This window comes from Amphiprion ocellaris, chromosome 21, assembly GCF_022539595.1.
Source record: "Amphiprion ocellaris isolate individual 3 ecotype Okinawa chromosome 21, ASM2253959v1, whole genome shotgun sequence".
Lineage (NCBI taxonomy): Eukaryota > Metazoa > Chordata > Actinopteri > Pomacentridae > Amphiprion > Amphiprion ocellaris.
The window spans coordinates 1,862,074-1,889,990 of record NC_072786.1 but is presented as its reverse complement, the minus strand read 5'-3'; the positions used below and the strand labels follow the sequence as shown (position 1 = coordinate 1,889,990).

The 27,917-nt window shown below is 40.4% G+C and overlaps 2 protein-coding genes across 2 annotated transcripts; both read right to left on the bottom strand.

Moving 5' to 3' along the window:
* Window positions 1-3,120: 3,120 nt before the first annotated feature.
* On the bottom strand, window positions 3,121-12,353 carry nots (nothepsin). Its single transcript, XM_023271313.3, has 9 exons — window positions 12,275-12,353; window positions 11,198-11,378; window positions 8,847-8,964; window positions 7,587-7,705; window positions 6,832-7,031; window positions 5,543-5,668; window positions 5,241-5,385; window positions 4,422-4,520; window positions 3,121-3,358 (listed from the first exon to the last, which is right to left on the bottom strand). The coding sequence occupies exons 1-9, from the start codon at window positions 12,328-12,330 to the stop codon at window positions 3,182-3,184; spliced, it is 1,221 nt and encodes a 406-aa protein (XP_023127081.1). The 5' UTR covers window positions 12,331-12,353; the 3' UTR covers window positions 3,121-3,181.
* A 3,317-nt stretch (window positions 12,354-15,670) lies between these two features.
* cct2 (chaperonin containing TCP1, subunit 2 (beta)) lies at window positions 15,671-26,017 on the bottom strand. The gene is made up of 16 exons (XM_023271312.3): window positions 25,935-26,017; window positions 22,494-22,568; window positions 22,359-22,424; window positions 22,081-22,192; window positions 21,271-21,347; window positions 21,076-21,188; window positions 20,139-20,341; window positions 19,929-20,029; window positions 18,746-18,873; window positions 18,401-18,504; window positions 17,388-17,507; window positions 17,159-17,287; window positions 16,897-17,000; window positions 16,715-16,814; window positions 16,177-16,318; window positions 15,671-16,070 (listed from the first exon to the last, which is right to left on the bottom strand). Exons 1-16 carry the CDS (start codon window positions 25,935-25,937, stop codon window positions 16,040-16,042), a joined length of 1,608 nt encoding a protein of 535 aa, XP_023127080.1. The 5' UTR covers window positions 25,938-26,017; the 3' UTR covers window positions 15,671-16,039.
* Between the last annotated feature and the right edge of the window lie 1,900 nt (window positions 26,018-27,917).

Sequence of the window (27,917 nt, the reverse complement as noted above, 5' to 3'; positions counted from 1 at the left end):
AGACGTCAGAACAAACACATTCTAGAGTGGAAGATGAAACAAGAGAAAACATTTCAACCAAACACACATAAATTTAGTTGTTTCTTTTGTTTATTTATTTATTATTTATTATATTTTTTAACCCCAACCCAACCCTTTTTTAAAAGTTTTTTTAAACTATTTTTTTTTTTAAATTTAAGTGTGATTTTGTGTTACACACTGATTGTATTTTAAATAGATTGTTTTTGTTCTTTTTCTAATTGTAGTTTAAAACGTATTTAAAATGTTTGAAAGTATAAAACTCCAAAGAAAAGCTGGAGACAGAGGATCAGTCGCTCTGCTGAAGGCTCTTCTCTGCCGACTTCTTTTTAGGATGAGCGACCGCATCTAGATGTGTTTTTAAAATGTCCACATCAGCGACATCAAAAGACAAATCTTCTGATGCTACTGCTGCCTCCATCAACTCTTTTAGGGAGCCGAACGCCATGTGAAGGTCTTTCACGACGGCTTTACATATTTTGTCCCTGTTTTTGGTTATTTTCTGAGCCGGGACATCGACGTCGTCCAGCGGCAGCTGCAACAGGTGCTTCAGGACGTCCAGGAGGTCCTTTATGATGAGCAGCTTTCTGGATTTGTCCAGGGATGTGATGATCACCTTGATCAGCAGAGCGCTGAGGGCGTCTCTCTGTTCTTGGGGCTTCTCAGGGTGAAGATCGGACGTTCCACCCTCAAGTTGAGGAGCAGCAATCAAGACGGGGATTTCGTCTGTAGAAGGGGAGCTCTGCTTGGGCTCAGATGATTCCAAACTCTCCAGGGTCTCTGAGAGTCTCAGCCCTCCAGCTGGTGTGGAGACATCGGCCTCATGGTCCCTGCAGATGGATGGAGAAGCTGCAGCAGGACCTGGACCAGGACTCGGACTAGCCGGTCCTGCAGAACGTCGGGCTGCAGGAATCTCTTCCTCCATGATGTTTTCTCCAGGTGGGGAGGTGATTTTGATGAAGAGCCGTTCGATGTCCTCCAGAGCTCCGGCCACATCCTCACCATGAGCCGTTTCCAGCGACGGCTCCTGGACGCAAAACAAGACGTTCTGCAGGAATTTTCCTACCATGGCGTCATGGCGTACATGACTTCATGGAAAAAGAGAAGCCGACTGTCGTCCACTTTCCTCTGGTTCTTGGAGAGGACCGAGTCGGACAGACATTTTCCCAGCAGAGCGATGGGAATGTGATATGTACGAAATATAAGTAGAAACTAATTAAAAATATAAACGTAACTAGAAAAAAAATAATTAAAAATCTAAACACAAGTAGAAAAAAGTCCTATAAATATAAATATAAGTAGAAAAAAATAAAATATGAACATAAGGAGAAAAATATGACTTAAATATTTAAACATAAGCAGACAAATATGACCTAAAAATATAAAATCAAAGCACAAAAATGTCTTAAAAATTTAAACTGAAGTAGAAAAATTACGTAACAATTAAAACATTAGAAAAATATGTCCTAAAATCTAAACATCAGTAGAAAAAAACTATCTAAAAATGTAAACATGCCTCAAAGTGTTTTTGTTGGAGCTGAAACTAAATGTTCAGCAGTTCTCTGCTCTCATCTGACCCTGAAAAGAACAAACTTGAGTCATTTCTAGTCATTTTGCACATATATCGGGTCATTTTTGACAAGTTTTAACAACATTTGGAGAACATATTTACTTCCTGAGGTCAAAATTGATCATTTTGGATGAGTTTTTATTGTTTTTAGTCATTTCTGGAACCCTTCTAAGCCATCCTAGACATTTAACTAATTTCGGACAGATGGTGAACAGAAAAAGAGCATTTTTTTAGCAGGTTCTGGACAAAATTCTAATAATTTCTATTGGATTATATCTTTTGTGGTCTTTTGTGGAACTGAAGCTACTATACGTCTAGCACAGGGGTGTCAAACATGCAGCCTGTGGGCCAAAAGCGGCCCTCCAGAGGGTCCAATCCGGCCCTCAAAGTGTAAAAATTCCAGAGAAGACATTACCTGTAGATTGTAAATTAGTAAAATTGCTCTTTTGTCATTTTGTGTCTGATATTTTTAATATTTTGTCTTGTTTTGGTCAGACTTTTGTCATTTGTTTCATGTTTTTGTCATTTTCTGTTTCCTTTTTGTCCTGCTTGTGTTTCTTGTCTTACTTTTGTCATTTTGTGTTTTACTTTGTTGGTTATTTTGTGAATCGCCTTTTTGTTGTTTTGTATTTCCTTTTTTGTCACCTTTTTGTCGTTTGTCCATTTTTTTGTCACTTTGTAACTTTTTTGTCAAATGTTTTGCCTCTTGTTTTGTTTTGTGTCGTTTGTCTAATTTTTTGTAACTTTGTGTCTCATTTTTGTAATATTTTGTCCTGCTTTGGTTGTTTTAATCATGTTTTTTGGGGCTTTTTGTATTTTGTGTCATGTTTTTGCCATTTTCTTTCTCGTCATTTTGTGTTTCCTTTTTGTCTCACGTGTTTTTTTTGTCTTATTTTTTGCCATTTTGTGTTTCGCGTTACTCATTTTTTCTCGTGTGTCTTTGTCTCACTTATGTTGATTGTCAATTTTTTTTGTAATTTTGTGTCTCGTTTTTGTAATATACTTTTTTAAAATCATTTTGATCATGAAGTAAAATCCTCTCTGGTTCAGTTCCAGATGACTAAATGTTGTGTTCCTTTGTAGATACTCTGTGATCTGGAAGTTGTAATGTGGAAATGATAAACTGAGGAATAATGTTGTTGAAATTGAATTTATTTTTCTTAAGAAATTTCAGGTTGTTAATGATGTTTAGTAAAAAGATAGTTCCTTAAATGTGAACATTTTCAGAATGTACCTTTTTGCACTAAAACAAAGGAACTATTAGGAGTTGTGGTTATTTCTAGGTTATTATGCTGTGATTTTACTGGTCCGGTTCACTGGAGATCAGACTGGACTGAATGTGGAACCTGAACTAAAATATGTTTGACACCCCTGGTCTAGTAGCTACTGTTTCGATTGAAAGGGTCGATCTGGAGGCTACTGGTATAAACATCTAAGCTGCTTCATGCTATTTCTTGATGTAATTGTGGGTCTAGCTAGCTGCTAGATGTTCTTGTTTTTGTCTGTATCACGCCAAGAATTACAAAACACTGTTTAACTGCACAGTGTTTATTGGTTATACTGCTGTCATTCTGAGTCACATTGACTACCAGGCTACTCTTCGGCTGGATGCTTAGCACGAGCTAGCCCCACACAGTCCTGTCCTCTGTCGAAGACGCTGTAGTACTCTGTCAGGAAGACGTCTCCCAGGATCCACAGAGGGCCCGCGGGGGAAACGATGTCCATGCCCTCGAAGCCGCTGAAACACAGCTCCCTGTCGCCAAGCATCTCCTGATGATGACAGATAGGAAGGTGGTGTTGGAAGATGTTACTGGACCCTGTATCCTCAGTTTGTTCAAGTCACAGATTGCAAATTCCAGGTCAGAAAAGTGAAACCGATGCAGTAGAGCCTTAAACCAGCCAGCAGGGGGCGACTCCTCTGGTTGCATAGACGTCTATTAATAATGGCGCTTTTCCACTTGCACCTACTCGACTCGACTCTACTCGGTTTGTGAGGTTTTCCATCAGGACATAGTTCCTGGTACCAGCTACTATTTTAGTACCTACTCGGCCGGGCTTCCCAGCGAGCTGAGTCGAGCCGATAATGTGGCATCTACAGAGTGCAGGCCACTGACTGGACAGGGAGTGATGACATTACACAGCGTACATATTTTAACAAGCCATTACAGGGTTGTACACGGGACTGATGTACAACAACTGTCGCGAACTAGCATTAGCTTACCCTCATACATCGTCTAGTTCGTATCCTCTTGTCTTCGTCTTGATACTGCTGTATCACCTCCCAAACTCTCCTGAGTGTTTCGGCTCGCTGCCCTCAGCTTTCTCTGACTTTCTTCTTTTACTTTGAATTTGACAAAAAGCCACAGACCGAGCAGCAGGTAAACCATCGCCTCCATGTCCTCCATTGTTGTGTTTTGTTTGTGTCACAAATAACGTTAAGGGACTTCTGGGCCGCCGTGCTATGACAACGCCACCCACGATGAGGTGGTGCTCAATTGTAATGGAAAACCACCTAAACCGAGTCGAGTCAAGCTGAATAGGTGCTAATGGAAAAGCGCCCTAAATGACGCTACTTCTGACTCGGTCTGTTACCTCAGGAAACATTTTCTTCATGAGTTTATGGTGTTATGGTGTGTGGAAAATAAAACATGAAGCTGGACAAGAACTATTTGTGTACTCAAGTTTCCTGTCAGGTTCACGGCTAGCTTGTCATGACTGGTTTCAAACCACAAAGGTGTCCAAATCTATGTGGTGAGGTCTATCTTTTTCAGACAGTGTATGATCAAGTCTGACAGCTACATGAAGACAAGCTAAATAAACGGATAAACCTCACCTTCCTCACGTACTGCTCAGCGGTCAGTGTGTACTCTGTTCCACCCAGAACAAATGTCACATGAGGTAAACTGGACAACCTGACGCAGTCGATAAGAAACTGAAACACAGCAAGATATGTGTGTTAACATGTTAGCAAATTAAAGAAATAATAATATGTCACATCAGTTATTAGCATCCTTTTGCTAGTGACTAGAATTACTGAGCTAGATATTAGTGTCCCTAGGCTAGCAAAGCATATTTAGGAATGTGGCTAGCATTCCTAGGCTAGTTATTAGCAGCCCTCGAGTAGTAACTGGCATTTTGAGGCTAATCACTACCATCTCTTTGCTTGTGACTAGCATTCCCGGGTGAGATAATAACATCCTGAGGCTAGCAATCAGTCTCCTGGGTCACTACCATTTCTTGGCGAGTGACTAGCATTCCAAGGATAGTTATTAACATCAATAAAATTACTGACTAGTCTTCCAAAGCTAGGAAATAGCATACCAAGGTTAGGTATTTGCACCCCACAGCTAGGAACCAGCCCCCCCTAGTCACTATCATCTCTTGGCTAGTGATTAGCATTTGTAGGCTTGTGACTATAATTCATAGGATAGTAAAAGGCACTTTGGGCAAGCAACTACCATTCCTAGGCTAGTGAACAGCATCCCTAAGCTAGCAAAGCAACATTCCCTGGCTAGTTGCTACCATCTCCAGTATAGCAATTAGTATTTTTATGCATTAGCATCCTAATCAGTCACTTAATCAGTTTCTACCTTCGACATAGAGATAGTTCCATCTAATGTCTTGGTAATCTATACAATGAGACTGCTTTAACCTCTCCGAAGTTTGTGGGTGTGGCTCCGATCAGCTGTTGGAGGTTGAGGATGTCATTGGTCGGTCCGGCAATAAGGGAGGTTCCAGTATCAACAACTGCCTGGCATCCCTGAGGACAAAACGAGCTCACACCCTGCACCGCCACACTGAAACACAAAGAGAGCAGCATCTTGAAGTGTTTTTTATTATCTCAAGGAATCAATCTCTTCTCAGAAACAGCTAAAAAAATAAATAAATAAAACTTGTGTCACATTTCCCAGCCGTTTCCAATTATTACCCCAGATTTAGCGTTGGAAAATGTACCTGTCCATCTTAATCTGCCAGTATCCCTTAGCAGTTACAGGTAACCAGTTGATTGGTCCGCTGTACAGCGCCTCGTCTATTCCGCCTAGCAACAGTTCTCCCTCTGGGCTGGTGGTCCTTGTTGTCCTGAATGGACGAATATCACATTCCAGTCAGCAATCTGAGATTTATAGGTAATTCTTTGACAAAAATTGTTTTAGAATCAAGGATACTTCGAGGTCATCCGGAAGGTTCTGGAGGGTTCTTGGTGTTTTAGGATGGTTCAAGTTGTCGAAGAGAGTTTCAAGGTAGTCTGATGGTTTCTAGAAACTTCAAATGAGGACTATAAAAGATCTCATGTTCTCGATGAGTTGTCATGAGTCCAGGAGTGAGGTCTGGAGGTTACGGGTATTTAAAGGTGCTTCTGGGAAGTTCCAGAGGGTTCAGTTGAACCTAAAGATTCAAAGGCATCACAAAGTTTCTATGTTTTATCAGCCTGTAGACTCTTTGTTTAGCCTCACACTCCAAACCATGTCACATCCCTCCACTAAGGCTTCTAAACTCCATGTATGACACCTGAGAAATCCTCAAAGACTCTAAAGTCTTGGATTTCTCTGGATCCCTCGATCTTTGTCTGGGGAGTTTTCAGGTTATCAGTGGAACCAGCCAACAGGTTTCATTTATATACAAGTCTTAAGTTTTTGTGGCACATGACTTGAGACCTTCTGAAAGAAGTTGAAAACTTTTCTGGAAACCATCCGACTCTCATAAAGCTCCTGGATTCCAAGCAAGTTTTGGATTACCCCAAAGCACTTCAAGCCAAATTCCACCTACAAAGACTGTAGCAGTACATTTATTCATCTGTATTCGACTAAGTCTCAAAGTGTTGCAGAGTCTAGACCTTTAGACTATGCTGAACTTTCTGGAACCTCTCAGAAATATGAGTACCTTGAAATCCTCCACACCACACATCTGGATCCATGACAACTCTCGCAACACCTGAAGAACTCTTATAGTCCTCTTCAACTCTGGTGCATCTTTGGGAACATTTGGACCCTCTTGAACATTTCCTTTACAAACCTTTTCTGAAACCCCTTAAATGCTCAAAACTCAAAAGCCAGTGCTTGAACTTCATTAAAGACATCTGGAGGACCTTAAACTCACGTTTGGAAACTCAAGGTTGAAAGTTTGCGCAAAATGATTAAACCCGTACAGGTCACAACAAGGAACCTTTGTCACTTGAATGCCCCCTGAGCAGGACGTTGAATCCCTGAAATGGTTGTCCTGCTGAGCTCCCAGAGTGAATTCACCTGCTGAGGTAGAACGAGAACACCGGCTTGTCCAACGCCTTCTGCGCCAACAAGTTGTCGAAAACAGGGTTTCCAAGAATCTCTGCCAGGGAAGGGTAGGCCATTCCTAGAACACCGTCGAACTTCCCCAGCACGAATATGTTGCCAGGTTCGTACACGGCCTCACCGAACTCTTGGTTCACTGCAATCAGACTCCCAATCTAGAAAAGACAATAACCAGAGGATTATAAAACATGGTACATCTTTAATTTCTTCATTCACAGCAACTACAAGCAACTTGCGCACAAACTCTTTCCCACTTGATAGATTTTATTTGGTTATTTACACCAAGTTGGTTGATTGTCGGCATATCTGGTGAATTATGCAACTGGAAATGTTTGTCTCCGTTCTGTAATAATAGTAATAACCCTCTAGGTTTTACCTGATGCCCATGTTTTTGCTCATTTGTTGCTCATTGTATTCTATTGTATTTGTATTTAATCACATTTTTACTTTGTCATCCGTCTTTCTGCTGCTGTTGACCTCTAGATTTCCCCAGATGGGGATCAGTAAAGTGTTATTTAATCTCATCTCTTATGAACAAGTCCATTGAGAACCTTTCATTGCTGAAGCCGGTAACAAACGTAACACCACTGTTGTAGGATTCATTCTGGAATTAAAACACTGTCTACAACATAACACTGAGTTTTATGTCGTTTCACATCAAAACTTTACTGTAACCTTTATGTTTTTGTTCAAATAAAACCAGGACTAACCTTCATCGTGTCTCTGGCCATGACTCCCAGCAGGTGTCCCGTTCCATAGTGAATCCCAAACGTCCGACCATCATGACGGTACGATGTCGAATCAAACGCCTTGAAACGTCTGTGCTGCACTGAAAAACACATTGACTTACGTTCGTTTCCTGGAGACTTCATCCAACCTTAAGACACGTTGACACATATCAAGTACAGTGAACAGCTATCAATACACTGATAGTAGCTGGTTTTAACCACAGATACATGATATCTACCATGAAAGATGTTGTCCTAGAAAACCTCTGCTCATCTTGAATGGTCGGAGGACATTAACCACCACAGAAGTCTTTGTTATGGTGCCCCATTACTCGCTAAACCCCCACAATGCTCTCTGCTGTAACATTTATTATTGGTATTAAACAGGAAGAGGCTCCAACTGGTGGAACAACCAGGAACTACAGCTGATCTATGATACATCTTCTGGCATACATGTTCTTCGTTCTTCGCCACCCTATTGATTAATTTCTCTTCAATTGGTTAAATCGTTAATGGCAATTCATCAATTAATCATTAACGCCCCTAATCAGAATGGAAAAAGTTCATTAAAACAGCAAAATATGATAAAACATCACAATTTTAGCATCAAAATAAAGTTTTAAGGCTCACGTGAGTTGGTTTTTGACTTATTCCAAGAGTAAATTAGCTTTATTGCAGATGTAAACACCTTTGTGGAATAAGCTGGAATGTAGCAAACATTTAACTAATAAACTGATCAGCTGATTTTGTTTCTTTTGTTGTCTTTGTCTTTTAAAGAACATTACAGATGGTCAACACCAGCTGACAGGAAAATATTATTACAACTCTGCTGATTGAAATTGAGATTCCTGAGGACTCCCTAATTTTTTCATCTCTAAACTGACAAAGTTTCCGTTTTTCAATCTCTTGCTTGAGTTTTTTTAGAGGTCAACCGGTGACTGGTTTTGTTTAGAACTTCTTCTGCTGTTTATTCCAGCTGATGTAGCCTATAGCACCACCTTCTGACAATCTAAACATCCCACTTTATTCCCCCTAAAGACAAATTAACATTTAGTTTTTTTGTTAAATATTCTTTGTGACATTTTAAAGACACACAAACCTTGAACTTCTTATCACAATCTAGAACAAACTAAACCAGAGTCATGCTGTCCTGACCCACAAATCCAAATACACACTCTAACACTTGTGTTGTGTAGTATACAGTAGTGTAGTGCAGTGTAGTATTGTGCAGTGTTGTGTTACCACAGGCCGTGCTGACGCAGTAGGACGACGGCACCCAGAGGTCGGCGGATCCGGTGTCGAAAATCACCGAGAAGTTCTGCTCCGGAGTCCCTAAACTGATGTCACCAAAATACTGAGTCTGAAACACAACAGACACACAACGGACACACAATAGACACACAACAGACACACAACGGACGCACAACACACACACACACAACGGACACACAATGTTTGACTGTGATTTTAATGAAAAACACAAAAAGGTTGCTGGTTTCAAATACCTCAGTTCTAGAGAGAAGCTAACTACACGGCTAAAGTCATTGACAGAAGCTAACTACACGGCTAAAGTCATCGACAGAAGCTAACTACATGGCTAAAGTCATAGAGAGAAGCTAACTACACAGCTAAAGTCATAGAGAGAAGCTAACTACACGGCTAAAGTCATTGACAGAAGCTAACTACACGGCTAAAGGCTTAGATGGAGCTAACTACACGGCTAAAGTCATAGAGAGAAGCTAACTACATGGCTAAAGTCATAGAGAGAAGCTAACTACACGGCTAAAGTCTTAGAAGAAGCTAACTAGATGGCTAAAGTCATTGAGAGAAGCTAACTACACAGCTAAAGTCTTAGAAGAAGCTAACTACACGGCTAAAGTCTTAGAAGAAGCTAACTACACGGCTAAAGTCATTGACAGAAGCTAACTACACGGCTAAAGGCTTAGATGGAGCTAACTACACGGCTAAAGTCATAGAGAGAAGCTAACTATATGGCTAAAGTCATAGAGAGAAGCTAACTACACAGCTAAAGTCATAGAGAGAAGCTAACTACACGGCTAAAGTCTTAGAAGAAGCTAACTACATGGCTAAAGTCATAGAGAGAAGCTAACTACATGGCTAAAGTCTTAGAAGAAGCTAACTAGATGGCTAAAGTCATTGAGAGAAGCTAACTACACAGCTAAAGTCTTAGAAGAAGCTAACAACACAGCTAAAGTCATAGAGAGAAGCTAACTACATGGCTAAAGTCATTGACAGAAGCTAACTACACGGCTAAAGTCATAGAGAGAAGCTAACTACACGGCTAAAGTCATAGAGAGAAGCTAACTACACGGCTAAAGTCTTAGAAGAAGCTAACTAGATAGCTAAAGTCATTGAGAGAAGCTAACTACATGGCTAAAGTCTTAGAACAAGCTAACTAGATGGCTAAAGTCATTGAGAGAAGCTAACTACACGGCTAAAGTCATTGACAGAAGCTAACTACACGGCTAAAGTCATCGACAGAAGCTAACTACATGGCTAAAGTCATAGAGAGAAGCTAACTACACAGCTAAAGTCATAGAGAGAAGCTAACTACACGGCTAAAGTCATTGACAGAAGCTAACTACACGGCTAAAGGCTTAGATGGAGCTAACTACACGGCTAAAGTCATAGAGAGAAGCTAACTACATGGCTAAAGTCATAGAGAGAAGCTAACTACACGGCTAAAGTCTTAGAAGAAGCTAACTAGATGGCTAAAGTCATTGAGAGAAGCTAACTACACAGCTAAAGTCTTAGAAGAAGCTAACTACACGGCTAAAGTCTTAGAAGAAGCTAACTAAACGGCTAAAGTCATTGACAGAAGCTAACTACACGGCTAAAGGCTTAGATGGAGCTAACTACACGGCTAAAGTCATAGAGAGAAGCTAACTATATGGCTAAAGTCATAGAGAGAAGCTAACTACACAGCTAAAGTCATAGAGAGAAGCTAACTACACGGCTAAAGTCTTAGAAGAAGCTAACTACATGGCTAAAGTCATAGAGAGAAGCTAACTACATGGCTAAAGTCTTAGAAGAAGCTAACTAGATGGCTAAAGTCATTGAGAGAAGCTAACTACACAGCTAAAGTCTTAGAAGAAGCTAACAACACAGCTAAAGTCATAGAGAGAAGCTAACTACATGGCTAAAGTCATTGACAGAAGCTAACTACACGGCTAAAGTCATAGAGAGAAGCTAACTACACGGCTAAAGTCATAGAGAGAAGCTAACTACACGGCTAAAGTCTTAGAAGAAGCTAACTAGATAGCTAAAGTCATTGAGAGAAGCTAACTACATGGCTAAAGTCTTAGAACAAGCTAACTAGATGGCTAAAGTCATTGAGAGAAGCTAACTACACAACTAAAGCCATAGAGATCTTCACCATCAGCTACGTTTATATTGTACCATAATGTGTACACCTCTACTATTATACTACGATAATACTACAGTACTATCCACTTCCCTAGAACTGAATTTGTTGACAACACTGACACCAAGAGGAACTTTGAGGTAATGTAAACAGTTTAGAACATTTTCCCTGGGCTGCGGTGGGAATCAAACCAGCGTGCAACTCGTACGTCCATGAAGTTGTAGATCTTCTCGCTGGAGCGTCCGAGCCTCAGAGACGGCGTCCCGGATGGGAAGCACTGAGCGTAGCGGCGGTTGTAGGCATCGGGTCGGTGATCCTTCAGAAACTCCTCCAGCAGGCCGACGGCTCGCAGCTGAGAACGAATCGAAGGAACCCGCCGGAGAGGAACTCTGAGGATGAAGAAGTTCGAGGTTTCAACATGAGTTCAACCCCTTGTGTTCTATTGGTCAGTCAGTTAACTTAGCTTAGCATAGAGACTAGAAGCTACCCAGTTTCATGAACCCTGTCATCAGGTTTGAAAGACGGGTTAGTTTTTTTTTTTTTTTAAATCACCACTAATTGAAGCAAGAAACTGTAAAAAAAACAAAAAAAAACAAAAAAAAAAAACAAAGAACTGTTGGATTTGCGACTTTCCGATTGTCCTTCAAATAGTCGTGTCGATTTTGTTGAAAAAGCGACCAAATCTAAGCTAAAAATAGGGATATTCCATCTCTCATTTATAAAATTTGTCAAATATAGACCATTGGTAGGAACAAGGTGGTATCAAAAACAGAAAAATTGTGACCGAAAACCACGAGTGACTCAATAGTAACACTTTTCGGCTGAACTGCAGGCAGTGTTTTCAAGCATGGAAGCAAATTAAAAAGGCTAAATAATAAAATATCTGTAGAATACAGAGTCAATGTTTAGTTCCAGTGTTGGTCACAACTGTCGGACATGTTGGTTCCAGGTTGTTTTACATTTTACTAGAATAAACTGTCGATTAACTTCAACTTTTTGCTCTGGTTTCCATCATTCTGAGTCCTACTGACAGAAGATAGTATTTCTGAGTTCTTTCTTCATGGTTGTTTTGTTTCCATCGAGCTGTAGGACTTTAGATTGTAGTCAAAAATGAGACAAGAACAAGTTTAGAAGGTTAAATAAACTAAAAATATACATAAAATCTCTAAAAACGTCATAGTTTAAGTTAGTCTTTTGCTCGTTTTTCTTCCTCCTGGCGGCTGCAGGTCGAACATTAAGAGTCTTAATTCTAATTGAACGTTGTTTTAAAGCTGTATTTTCCTACCTGACCAGCGCTGAACTCGTCCAGAACAACAGCAGCAGCAGCAGCAGCTTCAACATGTTTGGATCCTACTGAAGCTCTGAGGAGGTTTATCAGTTAAACTGCAGCTCTGGTTGGATCTGAACCAACAGAGAATCAACCACCTGATCTGAGACTGACATCAGATATCAGCTGGATTATCTGAACGGAAAACCACAAGATGCAGCTGAAAGCTCCAGAAAAATGTTAAATTAATCCTTCGCTATGGTAACTTTTAGCATTTTATGAGTGACTGAATTTTGAGCCTGAAATAAAAAGAAATAATCCAAATAACACCCAAAAAAACGCCTAAAACAAAGCTAATAAGCAAGTATTTGAAGGCGTACCTCACAACATGTCAACATATTTGCTAAAATTGTCATAATTACAATAAAAATGTCTTTTATGGCATTAATTATAGTAAACAATAATCAGCAAATATCATAATTACAAGAAAATATTGCAGAATTATGATAAAATGACAGAATTGTGGTTATAAAATCTTATATTTACAATTAACAATAATAAACAAATCTCATAATTACAATATCCCATAACTGTGATAAAAATGTGAGAATTTGCAAAAAAAGATTTTATAACAATTTCATAGTTATGCCACAATAACCTTATAATTTCAATAAATAATCTTATAACTATGATAGAATTGTCAGAATTGTGATTATAGAACATAATTAGCATAAATAATAATAAACGTATGTCATAATTATGATAATAATGACAGATTTTTTAATAAAATATCAGAAATCTCATAAATATAAGAAAATGTCAGAATTATGATAGAAATGAGAATTTACAAATAAATTGTATAAAAATGTCATAGTTGTGCCACAATAATCTCATAATTCCAATAAATAATCGTATAATTAAGATAAAAATGTCAGAATTGTGATTATGAAATAAAATTAAGATGAACTATTACAAAATCTTATAATTAAAAGAACATATCTCATAATTATAATAAAAATGACAGATTTTTTAAAATTAAAAATCAGAATTACAATAAACAAATCTGATAAATATAAGAAAATATCTCATAATTATGATAAAAATGTGAGAAATGTAATTATAAAATATCATTTACAATAAACAATGTAAACAAAGCTCATCATTACAAGAAAATATCTCATAGTTATGATAAAAATGTGAGAATGTCCAAAAAAAATTTATAACAATTTCATATTTGTCACAAAAATCTTATAATTCCACTACTGGACTTCCTGACAGGGAGACCACAGGCAGTACAGGTTGGCAGCAAGACATGGAGCACCATCATCCTGAACACGGGGGCCCCCAAGGATGTGTGCTGAGCCCCCTACTCTTCACCCTGCTGACCCATGACTGCACTCCAGCTCACAGCTCCAATCTTTTTATAAAGTTTGTGGATGACACACCTGGTGGGTCTCATCAGTAACAGCGATGAGACACAATACAGGAGTGAGGTGAGCAACCTGGCCAGGTGGTGCAGCACCAACAACCTCTCTCTGAACGTGGAGAAGACAAAGAGATGGTTGTTGACTTCAGGAGAGGACACACCCAGCATGCTCCTCTCAACATCAACGGTGCGGCTGTGGAGAGGGTGAGCAGCACCAAGTTCCTGGGTGTGTACGTCTCAGAAAATCTCTCCTGGACCAGAAACACAACATCACTGGTCAGGAAGTTACAACAACGTCTCTACTTCCTGCGTAAGCTGAGAAGAGCCAGTGCCCCGCCCCCATCATGTCCACCTTCTATAGAGGCACCATGGAGAGCATCCTGTCCAGCAGCATCACAGCGTGGTACGACTCCTGCACCTCCTCCTGCTGCAGGACCCTCCAGCACGTTGTGAAAGCAGCAGAAAGGATTGTGGGTGTCTCTCTCCCCTCCCTCCAGGACATCTACAGCACCCGCCTCACTCCCAAAGCACTAAGCATTGCAGGAGACCCCACACACCCATCCCACAACCTGTTCAGCCTGCTGCCATCAGGGAGGAGACTGAAGAGTCTGAGGACCAGGACCAGCCGACTGAGCAACAGCTTCATCCACCAGGCTGTCAGGAAGCTGAACTCTCTCCCCTCTCTGCCCTCTCTACCATCCCCTTCCCCCACATACACAAACTCTGGTCAATAACCTCTGACCTGCACTGTAATAGCACATTCAACCATCAAGCATATTTGCACTTCTTGGACTGTTACTTATTTACACTGTTCTGAGTATTCTGCACTAAATCCGTCACTTTATCTCATGGTCATGTTTACATTTCACTCAGTTCTGCTTTTCTTAGTTCTTAGTTGTTGCTCGGCTCTAATTTTGCTTCCTTTGTTCTTTTTTGCCCTTTAATATCTTATTTTCTAAATCTTTATTTAATGTCTACTGTTGCACGAAGACAGAGTAATGAAATTTCGATTCTTGGTATGTCATGTACATATTGAAGAATTGACAATAAAGCTGACTTTGACTTTGACTAAATAATTTTATAATTATGACAAAAATGTCAGAATTTTGTTTATAAACTATCATAGTCACATTAAACAGTAATAAACACATCTAGTTCTGTATAATGTCGGTTTGAAATCACTGCTTTATGATGAATCAGGTTCTGCTGAATGATTGGTTATATTTTCAACAGTTTGTTGACTCTGAAGGTCTCAGTGACCCCATGAGGCCATCTGAACTTTAACTCCTGGTCGTAGAAAACTCGCAGCCAACAGTTCACTGGTAGTTGTAGTTTTTGCTGCAGGTTTGCTAGAATGTTTAATTACTGCCAGAAATCCTTTACAGCACACAAACTGACATGTTTGCCTCTAATGCTAAATGCTAACAGGTGACTAGATGTTTGCTAGCAGCGCTAAATTTCTCATGATTGCAAGAATTAGTGATAAACAGCAACAAGTTCTGGTTACGGAAAATAAAATTGTTCAATATGTTCGATAGTTTCACTTGAAATTTTTGCCGTGTAGTTAGCTTCTCCTTACGACTTTAGTCGTCTCATTAGCATCTATGATTTTAGCTATGTAGTTAGCTTCTCTACATGACTTTAGCAATGTAGTTAGCTTATTCTATGATTTTTTCCGTGTAGTTAGCTTCTCTACACGACATTAGCTGTGTAGTTAGCTTCTGTCTAGGACTTTAGCTGTGTAGTTAGCTTCTGGCTATGACTTTAGCTGTGTAGTTAGCTTCCCTCTATGATTTTAGCCGTATAGTTAGCGTCTCTGTATGACTGCATTCAAGTTTCAGTCAGGATCCCACATTCAACATCTGGATTCATTGATGCTAACGAGTCTTTACCGTCTCCTGCTCATCTTTAAATAGCAGATTTATGTTATATCAGTGTTTATTTTTCAGATTAAAACAGACATATAAGGAGACAAACAAACCAGCAGATGAGGATTGGTTCTTTTATTTCAGTAAACAAAAACAAACTTGCTTTCTTAACGTTGTTGGCGGCACCTAGCGGCTAACTTTAGCATAACCAGGCTCCAGTAAGAGCAACTGCCTTGGCTAATGTTAGCATCTCAAACTCTGACGACATCGATTTATGCTGACAAACAGCTACAACATTAGCTTCAGTCTTGCTAGCATTAGCGTAGCCGCTGACGCTTGCCACGTCTGGTTAGCGTTAGCCGGCTAGCCTGTGCTGTGCGTCCACAGTGAGTTTAACAGAGAAAAAAAGACAGTGGAGCGTTTCTTTTGACTACACAAGAGGTGATAAATAACAAAACTGATGCCTCCCCGGTTTAACTCGTCCATCGTCTAGCAGGGGTGGTGGTCGGGGACTCTCTTCCTGTAAACAAACAAAAGTTAGTAAACAATCAGTAACTAGCCACAGAGTATGTTGCTATCATATGTAGACCACTGTAAGGATCAGTCATTCATCAGGGTGGACAGACCTCGGAGCAGCTTTGATGATGTTGTCGACTCTCAGGATCATCTCTGCGGCCTCGGAGGCGCTGAGCAGCACCTGACGCTTCACCTGGAACGACTCCGTGATGCCCAGGTCCACCATGTTCCCCACCGAGCCCTCGGACATGTCTGCAGGGAAACACATGTACCATTAATATGATTCAATTAGCAGTTTAACGTGTTAGATGAAATTCAAGAGTCAAATATTAGATATGCTAAGCTAGCTATCTTTGTTAACGATAGTTTAGCGGTTTTATATTTTTCATTAAGTCTGTCTCTGTTTATTTTAGCTGTACAGTTAGCCGTCGTTTTGTTGTGGGTTGTAGGTAGCTTCTCTCAATGACTTTAGCTGTAAAATTAGCTTCTCTCTAGGATTGTAGCAATCTAGTTAATTTCCGTCGATGACTTTAGTCATGTAGTTAGCTTCTTCAATGACTTTAGCCATGTCAGTTAGCTTCTTCAATGACTTTAGCCATGTATTTTGTAGTTGGTGTTGAGATCTTTCCCAGGCTTGTGTTTACTCACTCAGTCCAAAGGTGGTCTTGTTCTCCTGATGTGCAGCTCTCAGCTGAGCCACCAGGTCGGCGCTGTCGTAGCCGGCATTGTCTGCGATGATGGTCGGCAGCTATGAAAGAACAACAAAGATGAGATCCACCAACTTTAACACGAAAAACATATCCCATAAAAGAAGTTCAATCCTCACTCACCATCCTCAGAGCCTTGGCGAATGACTCCATGGCGACCGCCTCCTTTCCTGGCGTCCTATTGGCCAGATCAGTCACCACCTTGGCCATCAGCATCTCAGAGCAACCTGAAGAAAAAATAAACAGCAGGAATGAGTTCAGTCATCGAGAGAAGCTAAATACATGACTAAAGTCGTAGAAGAAGCTAACAACATGGCTAAAGTCATAGAGAGAAGCTAGAAAAAACAATCTTGAGAGTCGTTCATAAACGGCGTCTCGTTCGTACCTCCTCCGTAGACGGTCCGAGGTTCCTTCACCGTCTGAGCTAGAACACACAGGGCGTCGTGCAGCGAACGCTCGGCTTCGTCCAGAATCTGCTGAGTCGCTCCTCGAAGGACGACGGTGCAGGCCTCACCTGAGGGGGGCGGAGCCAAAGAAGAACAGGTAGGAGTCACACGGAGGAAGCAGGAAACGACCAAACAAATGGCGATAACTCAGTGTAACATGCTGGTTACCCATGGCGACGCCAGAGAAGTGGATCAGTGTATCCTCTCCAATCATGACCTCCTCGATCAGCTTACAGTGACCCAGTTTGACCAGCTCAGGATGGTCGAAGGTGGAGGTGATCTCACCGCCTGATCAATACACATCCAGCAATTATGCAATTTAATCACCTGAGTGATTATAATATTAAGGCTTGGACTCCACAGTAATGTTAATTAAGTGGATTAATCTTAGTTCAAACTAAAGTTATGACCTCACAAACATAAATTAGCTATTTTTATGCATATTATTTTGTGTTTCGTATATTTTTCTTATTTTATTTAGTTAAGTCTTACTTAAGTTAAAGAGATACGACATCAAATTTCAACTTTAACTGGAAAAAAGTCATAAAAATCAAACACTGATTATTTTTAACAGGTAAAATGTTTGCTTTTTTTTATTCAGAAAACACCAAACGGTAAATCCAACAATAAGTCAATTATTTAACACGCGTTTTAGAGCATTTGTTTTGCTGATGAGATGCAGATTAACCAATGAATTAACTTTCTATCAGCTTTGTAAACACAGAAATACACATTTCAGTGTTTTATCTAATAAAATTCAACATTATGTGTTGGATGTTCTGTTTTTATTGTTTTTCTGAATGTGAAAATATGATTTTCAAGCTTAAATACTTGCTTAAATACTTGCAATAGTTCTGTTGATCAGATATTAAATTAATCATGAACTATTTTAGTATTTTTTTTTTTAAAATCAAAATCTAAATAAATTCTGTGATTGCAGCTTCTTTAATGTGAATATTTTCTATTTTCTTGCCTCCTCTGACAGTAAACTGAATATCTTTGGACGAAACAAGACATTTTTCACATATTATTTCCAAAAATTAAAACAATTATCACTTGCAGCCCTAAAAAAACAAGAATTTCACCCATTTTATCGCCTTTCAGTTCACATTTCTTGTGTTGTAAACTAAATATAACAATCACAACTTGCTTTATCTGAATTTTTGTGTTTTTTTACATACCGGTGACCAGAGCGAGACGTTCGACGCCGGCGAAGTCGGCGTGTTCGATGGCCATGACTCCAGCCTGAGAGAAGAGCTGCTCTGGATAGTTGTAGATCAACTGTCTGCGAGGAAACAAAGATAAACATTTAAAAACACCAGAAAACAAGGAATTATAGTATCAGAAGCTGCTGTTTCTGCACCAGGAAGAGCCTTGGGGAGGTACTGTACAACGTACATTTTTAAAGGTCTGCTGTGAATAAATGGTGCTTTAGAAACAATCTAGTGAGCAAGAATTACAGCTGATGTCTTGAAGACAGCATTATTATTGTACGTCTTCCTGTGTTCGTCTGTATTTGTTCGTACCTATTGATGAAGCAGTTGATGCCGTGTTTCAGGATTCGGTCGACCTTCTCCTTCATCTTTTCTTTTTCTGCGAGTTCGATCTCTGCAACCTTCGCTGTGGAGTCGACACGAACCCTGGAGCCGAAGATCTGATGCAAAACACAAACCAGAAGTAAACATTTAAACCTTCAGCTGATCCTCCTCTAGGGTGTTTTTTATTTTGTATCATTTCCAGAAATATCAAACATCAACATCATGATGAAGCACGGTGGTGGCAGCATCATGATGTGAAGCACGGTGGTGGCAGCATCATGATGTGAAGCACGGTGGTGGCAGCATCATGATGTGAAGCATGGTGGAGGCAGCATCATGATGTGAAGCATGGTGGTGGCAGCATCATGATGTGAAGCACGGTGGTGGCAGCATCATGATGTGAAGCACGGTGGTGGCAGCATCATGATGTGAAGCACGGTGGTGGCAGCATCATGATGTGAAGCATGGTGGTGGCAGCATCATGATGTGAAGCATGGTGGTGGCAGCATCATAAAGTGAAGCATGGTGGTGGCAGCATCATGATGTGAAGCATGGTGGTGGCAGCATCATGATGTGAAGCATGGTGGTGGTAGCATCATGATGTGAAGCATGGTGGTGGCAGCATCATGATGTGAAGCACGGTGGTGGCAGCATCATGATGTGAAGCATGGTGGTGGCAGCATCATGATGTGAAGCACGGTGGTGGCAGCATCATGATGTGAAGCACGGTGGTGGCAGCATCATGATGTGAAGCACGGTGGTGGCAGCATCATGATGTGAAGCACGGTGGTGGCAGCATCATGATGTGAAGCACGGTGGTGGCAGCATCATGATGTGAAGCATGGTGGTGGCAGCATCATGATGTGAAGCATGGTCGTGGCAGCATCATAAAGTGAAGCATGGTGGTGGCAGCATCATGATGTGAAGCACGGTGGTGGCAGCATCATGATGTGAAGCACGGTGGTGGCAGCATCATGATGTGAAGCACGGTGGTGGCAGTATCATGACGTGAAGCACGGTGGTGGCAGTATTATGATATACACTAAACTTCTACAGAGTAAACAACTGGTTGTGTTTGTAAAGATGCTGCAGTAGATGTTTAGTGTGTAGTTTCCAGGTTAACCAGTAGTAGTATTTTGTGTACTACTACATGCTACTGTGTATTTTGTACCTTGATCTTGTCGGTGTCCATGCCGGTGTTGGCGATCAGGATGTTGGCGTTCTCCAGCCTCTTCGGTTGGTTCACTCCGATCTTCTTGTCCAATAGGAAACCTGGATAAAGGAAAACTCAGCATCATTGGCACTCTTGTTGTCAGATTAATTCTTTCTGTACTGCAGCCCAGCGGCCAATCAGAAACCAGCGCTAGTGCTATGAGCTCACCTTCGTCCAGGTAGGAGTCGGTCAGGCTGCCGCCCAGCTTCTTGATGACGTGGATGGCCTCCAGGTTCCCGGATCCCTTCAGCCTCATGACGGCGTCCACGGCCAGCTGGGAGAAGTGGTCTTTGTGGTGAGTCAGCAGCTTGGAGGACAGCGTCGTCCTGGCGATGTTCAGCAGGTCCTCCTGGAAACGGGCCGGCTCGTTGCTACAGAGACCAACCAGGAAGCAGCATTAACATTAAGCCGTTTAGGGTAGAGTTTAAAGAACAACCACCAGGTAAGGTAGCATCTGTAACAAGGTCTGAGAACCAGCTGTCTTCATCTGCTAAAAATCTGCCCAAATGCCCGATATGGGCAGACTTTTAGCCATTGTGGGCATTTTTTGAAACAATTTGGACCTTTAGCCATTTTTGAGACATTTAAAGACAATCTGGACAGATCTTTAGTCGTTTTGGACATTCTGAGACAAAGACATTTTGGACAGATTTTTAGCCATTTTGGACATTTTTTGAGACAATTTGGATGGATTTTTAGTCATTTTGGACATTTTTTGAGACAATCTGGACAGATTTTTAGTCATTTTAGACATTTTGGACAGATTTTTAGTCATATTGGACAGTTTTTGAGACAATCTGGAAGAAAGCTGAAATTTGTCTAGGATGTACTCCAGTCATGGGTGATCAAAAGCTGTCAAAATGCTCCCAATAAGGCTGAGGGCGTGGAAATGGCAGCTGGTGGAATTTACACCCTAACCCTTTATTTTTTATTATATTTCTGATGAAGAACTAACCGTTTGGACCAGAAAACATCTGCTCAAAATGGACATCAGTTCCTTAAATCAAGCGTTAACGTCAACAAATGTCGCTTTTTTTAAATCCAACAATCTGAAAAAGGAAACTCCTGACAGGGACAGAGCTGATGTTTGTCTCTGGATTCTCACCTGTGGTCGACGGCTGCCTCCCTCAGAGCCTCTCTGGCCGCCTGAGTCGCCTTCCTCCAGCCGGAGATGACGGTCTGAGGATGGATCTTCTTGGCGATCAGCAGCTCGGCCTCCTGCAACGGGAACAACGAACCATTAATGTTCCGTTTCTTCTGCTTCCTGAGAGACTCTTAAACCCTAAAAACTGATTTTTACCCTCAGCAGCTCGGCAGCCAGAACCGTGACGGAGGTCGTCCCGTCTCCGACTTCATCGTCCTGAACCTTCGACATGTCTGACAACAGAAACACACGGTTAAATTAACGTTAGAAAATCACCCAAACATGATGAAGTTCCTCCCAAAGCTCCTCAGAATCAGCTGGTTCTTTATCAACAGTAACTTTATGTAATGAAGTACTTCGTTTTGTTATTTCTGGTAGTTTTGTGTCTATTTCTGGTAGTTTTGTGTCTATTTCTGGTAGTTTTGTGTCTATTTCTGGTTGTTGTGTGTCTATTTCTGGTTGTTTTGAGTCTACTTCTGGATGTTTTGTGTCTATTTGTGGTTGTTTTGTGTCAATTTTTTTTCTTTTGTGTCTTTTCTGACTACCAGTGAATGTATAGTCCTGACAGTGAAGCACGGAGGTGGGAATGCGATGGTCTGGGGCCAAAGATAACTTTAAAAAGTGTATTCTGGGTAAACTTTCAGCTGTTTGCTAATAAAAACAAAAAATAACAAAGATAGACTAAAAGGTTCACCAACAGATCTGTTAACGATTCTGTGAACTAGATCAAAAATAAACCCAACATTAGTTTATTTTAAACTCCGGTTAACCTCAACTTCTTCTTTATGAATCACTGGGTGGAAACGTGTCACACAAATAGATTCTAACAGCATTAAATCAGGTTTTACTGTAAATTTTCTGCACTTTTTCAGTCTGTAAACTGACAGAAAACAGCTTTAACTTTGCGTTAAGTTCACTACAACTTTCAAATTCATCCAACACATGTAGATATTGGTCTTCACTCACCAACCAGGACTTTGGCGGCCGGGTTGTCCACTCCAATGGCCTTCAGGATTGTAGCTCCGTCGTTGGTCACCGTCACCGAACCGCCTTTTCCACCACCGAGAAGAATCTTATCCTGAACAGACGGAAGAAGATTCGATTACAAGATGTTTTAATGTGTGGATTTCCAACTCTGGTAAAGATGAGTGAAAACAGACGATAACTCCTACAAAACGAGATTTGGAGCCTTTTTATTATATTTTCTCTCTCAAATACTCAACAGGAACCAGTTAAAGTCTCACCATCCCCTTTGGGCCCAGAGTGCTCTTCACCAGGTCTCCGATGGCGATGGCACCGATGAAGGAGGACTGCAGAGAAAACACAAAGTTAAAGAAACACAGAAAAACATCTAATTGATTACAGAGAGTCAAACCCACCAGTCGAGCCGTCTCAGCTTTCTCTTCATCTGCTCCATGTTTGAAGATGTTGACCGGAGCCATCGATAGGGACGCCTACGAACAAACAAAACAAACACTTATACACAAAACAACAAACACAACGGCTCATAAATACACAGACGTGAGTATCTGGTTAGTTTTCAACAACTGTAGATGTCCTATAACACAATAAATGGCAGTTTTTGGAGTTTAAAAGTCGAATTATAACAGTCTTCACATCCTACGACTCATTTGGCCGCTGATGAACTTCTTTCAGCTACGACGACTGTAGTTCAGTCTAGAAGCTCTGCAGTAAAATATTCATAGATTTTAAAGGTGTTCAGTAGGACCCGACTGATTTATCAGCCAGCCGATTATAGCCCTTTTCAAAGCAATCATCACCAGCCAGAGTTTTATACACCGACATATTCTTAATTTCTCATAAAACAGTAAATGTCGTTGAATGATGTCCCGTTTGTCCAATACATGGAGCTCTGACTCCATTTTGTCCTCCGTCCTCACTGCTGTCTTCTCAGTAATGTCCAGGAGTAAACTACAGCCAGGAAACTACAGGAGTGGGCGGAGCCGATAGGTAAGTTTAGAACCACATTGTGAAATAAACAATGACTCAGCATGTCTCCCGTTTCAGTTTAACTCTCTTTGCCATGTGTCATGGCTTCGTTGCATTGTACATGCTTTTCATTTACATTGCTAAAGTTGTGCTAACCTAGCTTAAGTTACTTCCTGTCTGTTTATGTTAGCAATAACCTAGCATAGCGTTAGCTAACAGCTTAAAGCCAGTAAGTAACTGCAGAAATAATGTAAGTGTACAAAATATCTGCTCGTCCAGAACGAGCGTTCATCACTCTGTCAGCTGCTATTGAGGATCATTTAAAGAGGAGGATGTGAACCCAGAGGAGAGGAGGTTTATTCAGTAAAATGATGAATATCACTGTCTGTCTGCAGCAACCATCATGATGTCACTCTGAGTTTTACTGTCAGAAAATCCTAGAACGTGACCCAGACTGGAACACAACTCACTGTGTTGTTATGGAGGAACATATATAGATTTAAAATGCTGTCAAAGACGACATGTTTTACATCTGAGAAAGGATCTCTGTTTTTATTTTGGTTCATATGAGTCCTGACTTCATAGCAAAGAAAATAATGGAGTAGAGAAAATGTGATTTAATGTTAAAGAGCATCAGAGGGCTGCAGAAATAATGTTTTACAGGAACTCCACCTGTACTATAACCTACCTCTAATCTGCAGCAACTACAAGTACCAGACCAGATGTACAGGGTGTCCCCAAAAATTTGACATCATTTCGCAGGCCAATAATTTTGGTAATTCTTGTTGAAATAACCTCAAATTTTCACAGAATGTATAGAAGCAGATCAAGATTTTATATTTAATGTTTTATTTGTGTTCTGTTGTCAGGTTGAGCCATGCCGTCCACTCACAAAGAGAAGTCACATTGCATCTTGGAATATGCACAGAGTCACCCCAGACTGTGCAGCGTGACGCGTCACAGGCGGTGCACATATTGAACACTTATGAAATGGGTCCCATAATAAACTGATGATGTTCAACACCTAAACTGTTCAATTTCATTGAGCTAGACTCAGTAGTTTTCAAGATAATTGCTTATAAAATTATTTCAAGTTTTTTGGGACACCCTGTATTTTCATTTATAGATCGACTCTTTTTTAAGGTTCTATAATTTCCCAGAGGTTTAATGCTTTGTTGCATGTTTTTGTACTTGAAAATTCCTTTCTGTTGTAAAGTTAAAGAAATACTAAAGGACAAAGTATTAAAACAGTAAAATGTTCTGCCTGTAATGCACATCTTTTTTGTTGTAGCATTAAGGGACCAAAAAAGAGGTTATTTTATTCATTATATATTTTTCAAATTAATCGCCTGATTAATCGGTTATCAGTATCTTGTTCTTCCAAATACTGTAATCAGCCTCAAAAAATCCAAATCGGTCGGGCCCTAGTTTATAGTCAGTGTTTTTTTTTAGAATAAGGGTAAATCTGAATTGATCTGGTATTAGTTTATTAGTATTAATCAGTTAATAAAATGAAAGGGCGACTGAACTTCTATCATGATTCTGCAGTTAACAATGAAAAATTTTAAATATCGAGTCGCTAAAGTGAAATATAGAACCTGAACCTTTAAACAAAACCCCCACTTCCTCAATTAGTCATTGCAGCTTTAATTTATTACAAAAGCAAGCAGCTAACTTGTATTATTACTTGCAATATGTATAAACAGCACCAAAATTCAAGATGGAAAATCACTGGTTTTATCCACAACCCAAAGATTTTCACTTTACTGCCATATAAGAAGGAACAAACCAGAACATTGAAAGACAATCTGGACATGTATTTAGTCATTTTAGAGAGATATTTAATCATTTTGGACATTTTTTGAGACAATTTGGAGAGATTATTTGTCATTTTGGACATTTAAAGACAATTTGGACAGATTTTCAGTCAGTTTAGACATTTTTTGAGATAATTTAAAAGGACTTTTAGTCATTTTAGAATTGGTTGAGACAATTTGGACAAATCTTTACTCATTTTAGACATGTTGGACAGAAATTTAATCATTTTGGACATTTTTTGAGACAATTTGGACAGATCTTTAATCATTATAGACATCTTTTGGGATCATTTACAAAGAGTTTTAGTCATTTTGGAATTTTTTTTACACATTTTGGACAGATTTTTAGTCATTTTGTGCTTTAAAGCACCTTCAGCAGTTAAAATCATCCTTCCCAGACTCTGGGCGTGGACAGAACTATTTATTCCGAGCCGCCCTGAAGGCAGCAGCAGCAGCGGCGCCCCGCCCCCCTGGAAACCGCTAGAAGCTTTTAGAGACTTTAATAAGAAAGTATTATAAAAACACAAAAACTGATAAAACCTGCGCTGAGTGGTGAAGTTCGCTTAAAACATAAACAGTTTGTCGCCTCACTCGTGTTTTCTGTTCATTATTTACACGCTAATTATTCACGGATTTCTATAATTGCTGATTTGTTCCTCTGACAGCCACAAAGCCCCACTGACAGGCTAGGCTAGCATGCTAACAGGCTAACTTCGAGGAACTAGAACAAACAGACAGCAGCAAGTAAACCTATAAAAGTTAGGTTAACGTTCACTGCAGCAGAAACTACAGCTTTATAACTCAGTATAATCAGCTAAACAGACACAATAGAGCCGCTAGCTTAGCCGTTAGCTCATTCTCTGCCCATGTGCTGCTCGCCGGTTAGCACCGCTATGCTAACAGGAGGCTAAACGGGCAAAAAAAAAACGACACGAGACGTTTAGATGCCGTTTTAAAGAGTCTACGGGCGTTCGGACACATTTAGACGTGAAACTTTAGGTTTTAACCGGTTTATCTTTTTTAAAAACGGGGTAAATAGAAGCAGAATCTCACCATGATGTCTGTGTTTCGGGGATGTAGCCGCGCACGCTCACAGAAGAAGGGCTGGACGACGCAGTGACGCAATGACGTAAAACCGTGATGCTGCGTTCAGAGGGCATCAATTTTTTTAGAGCCTTTATGGAGTCACAGGAGTGCCACAATAAAATATAAATGTTAAAAAATAAGGAAATAAATGTGTAAATATAAAGAGAAAAAAATAAAAGAACAAATACACACACACACACATATTATTTATATATATATATATATATATATATATATATATATATATATATATATATATATATATATATATATATATATATATATATATATATATATATATATATATATACTTTAGCCATGCTAGGAGCTGGCGTCAGGCAGGAATCCTGTGATCAGGAATTGACTACTCACCTGGACAGAAAGCCCCGCCCAGAGCCATTTGATTGACAGCTCAGTCCATCAAGTAAAAGCAAATGCAAAGCGGGAAAGGCAATGACAAAATGGAAAAATAAAAGTTAAAAAAAGTGAAAAGTGAAAAGCAAAGACAAAATTTATCTTTTTGTTTATTTATTTCTCTTTATATTTACATTTATTTCCTTATTTTTTAACAGATTTATTATTTATCTCTTTATATTAACACATTTATTTCCTTATTTTTAAACAGACTTATTATTTATTTCTCTTTATATTTATACATTTATTTCCTTACTTTTTAACAGATTTTATTGTGGCACTCCTGTGACTCCATACATCTTAGGGTAAAAATCATGAAGAGAATGAAGCAGAGCAGCAAGAAGCAGTTTGATTACAGTCAGTTTTACTATTTAACAATGTTTTCTTTTTTTTTTTTTGTCTGCATTTGTTCTCATTGTTTAACTCCACAAAAGGGGAGTCAACATTGTATGAGATCGATGCATATTTTAGTCTTGCAGCCAAATATTTTAATATTTAGTGCATGTGTGTGACCATCACCAGCCCTCCCTGAAAGCTAAGCAGATATTCTTTATTAGAATTCCCTATTATAAGCCAGGGAGGGCAGTGCTACACCTCAGTGATGTGTGGGGGAAACAAAGACTGGACAGGACGAACAGGACGAACAGGACGAACAGGATGAACAGGATGAACAGGGATAGAAATTAACAGGCGGTGCTATTGCAATTAAAGATAGTAAGGTGGTGTGTTATTCCCAACTACTAACTGTCAATCAATTTAAAAAAAAAATAAAAAAATAAAAAAAATTTTGAAAAAAAGAAAAGAAATCCAAACCAGCAGAAAAGAGAAAGAGATACAATAAATAAATAATTAAGCAAACGGTACTGAGCACCATAGTTGTGGATGTCTTGATAGTGTAGAATAGAATAGAATAGGCCAGAAGAGGATACTAGTGCAAGAGAGAATGAGTTTAGGGTAGAGACTCTGGAGAGATTCTCAGCACATTCTGGTGGGTCCTTCATTCGCTGAAATGGGACTCGGCGGTAGCTGGCGAGACCTGATCAAACATGCAAGTGTGAAGGACCCGGAAGCCCAGAACAGCAATCACGGCAAGGCAGGGCCAAGCTAACAGGGCACCCCTCCCCCCGGGCCGTAGGAGCCACAGGGCGGCGCCCCCAGAGAGCCACCGGGGCCACCGTGAACGACGCAAACCCGGAGAACAAGAGGGAGCAGCTACCGACACCCCCAGCGCGCCCAGACCGACCCAGGCGGCCCGGGGCACGAGGACCCACCCGCCACCCAAACCCCAACCCCGCCCACCCCAGCCCCCACCAAACCCCCCACCCCACCACCCGATCCGCCCAACCCCACCCCCTCTCCCTCCCCCGAGGGGGCCAACGGCCCCACACAGCCAGGAAGCCAGACACAGGGGCCAAGCGGCCCACCGAAGGGGCGGCAACCAGCCCATCACAAGGCAGGCCGCCACCGGGAGCCGGTCAGAGGAAATCGGAGCCGGGACCCGATGTGAGTCCAGAGGGTAAAAATGGATAGTGTGGT

Excerpts from the sequence above, each read along its gene's own strand:
- cct2 (XM_023271312.3), bottom strand. Across the intron at positions 20,030-20,138 it reads CGACTCCTACCTGGACGAAG|GTTTCCTATTGGACAAGAAG; the intron begins GTGAGCTCATAG and ends TCCTTTATCCAG. Across the intron at positions 18,874-19,928 it reads TGGACACCGACAAGATCAAG|ATCTTCGGCTCCAGGGTTCG; the intron begins GTACAAAATACA and ends GTTTTGCATCAG.
- nots (XM_023271313.3), bottom strand. The coding sequence starts at position 12,330 with ATGTTGAAGCTGCTGCTGCTGCTGCTGTTGTTCTGGACGAGTTCAGCG. Across the intron at positions 4,521-5,240 it reads CACCCACAAACTTCGGAGAG|TTTCTTATCGACTGCGTCAG; the intron begins GTTAAAGCAGTC and ends GCTGTGTTTCAG. Across the intron at positions 3,359-4,421 it reads CTGAGCAGTACGTGAGGAAG|GAGATGCTTGGCGACAGGGA; the intron begins GTGAGGTTTATC and ends TGTCATCATCAG.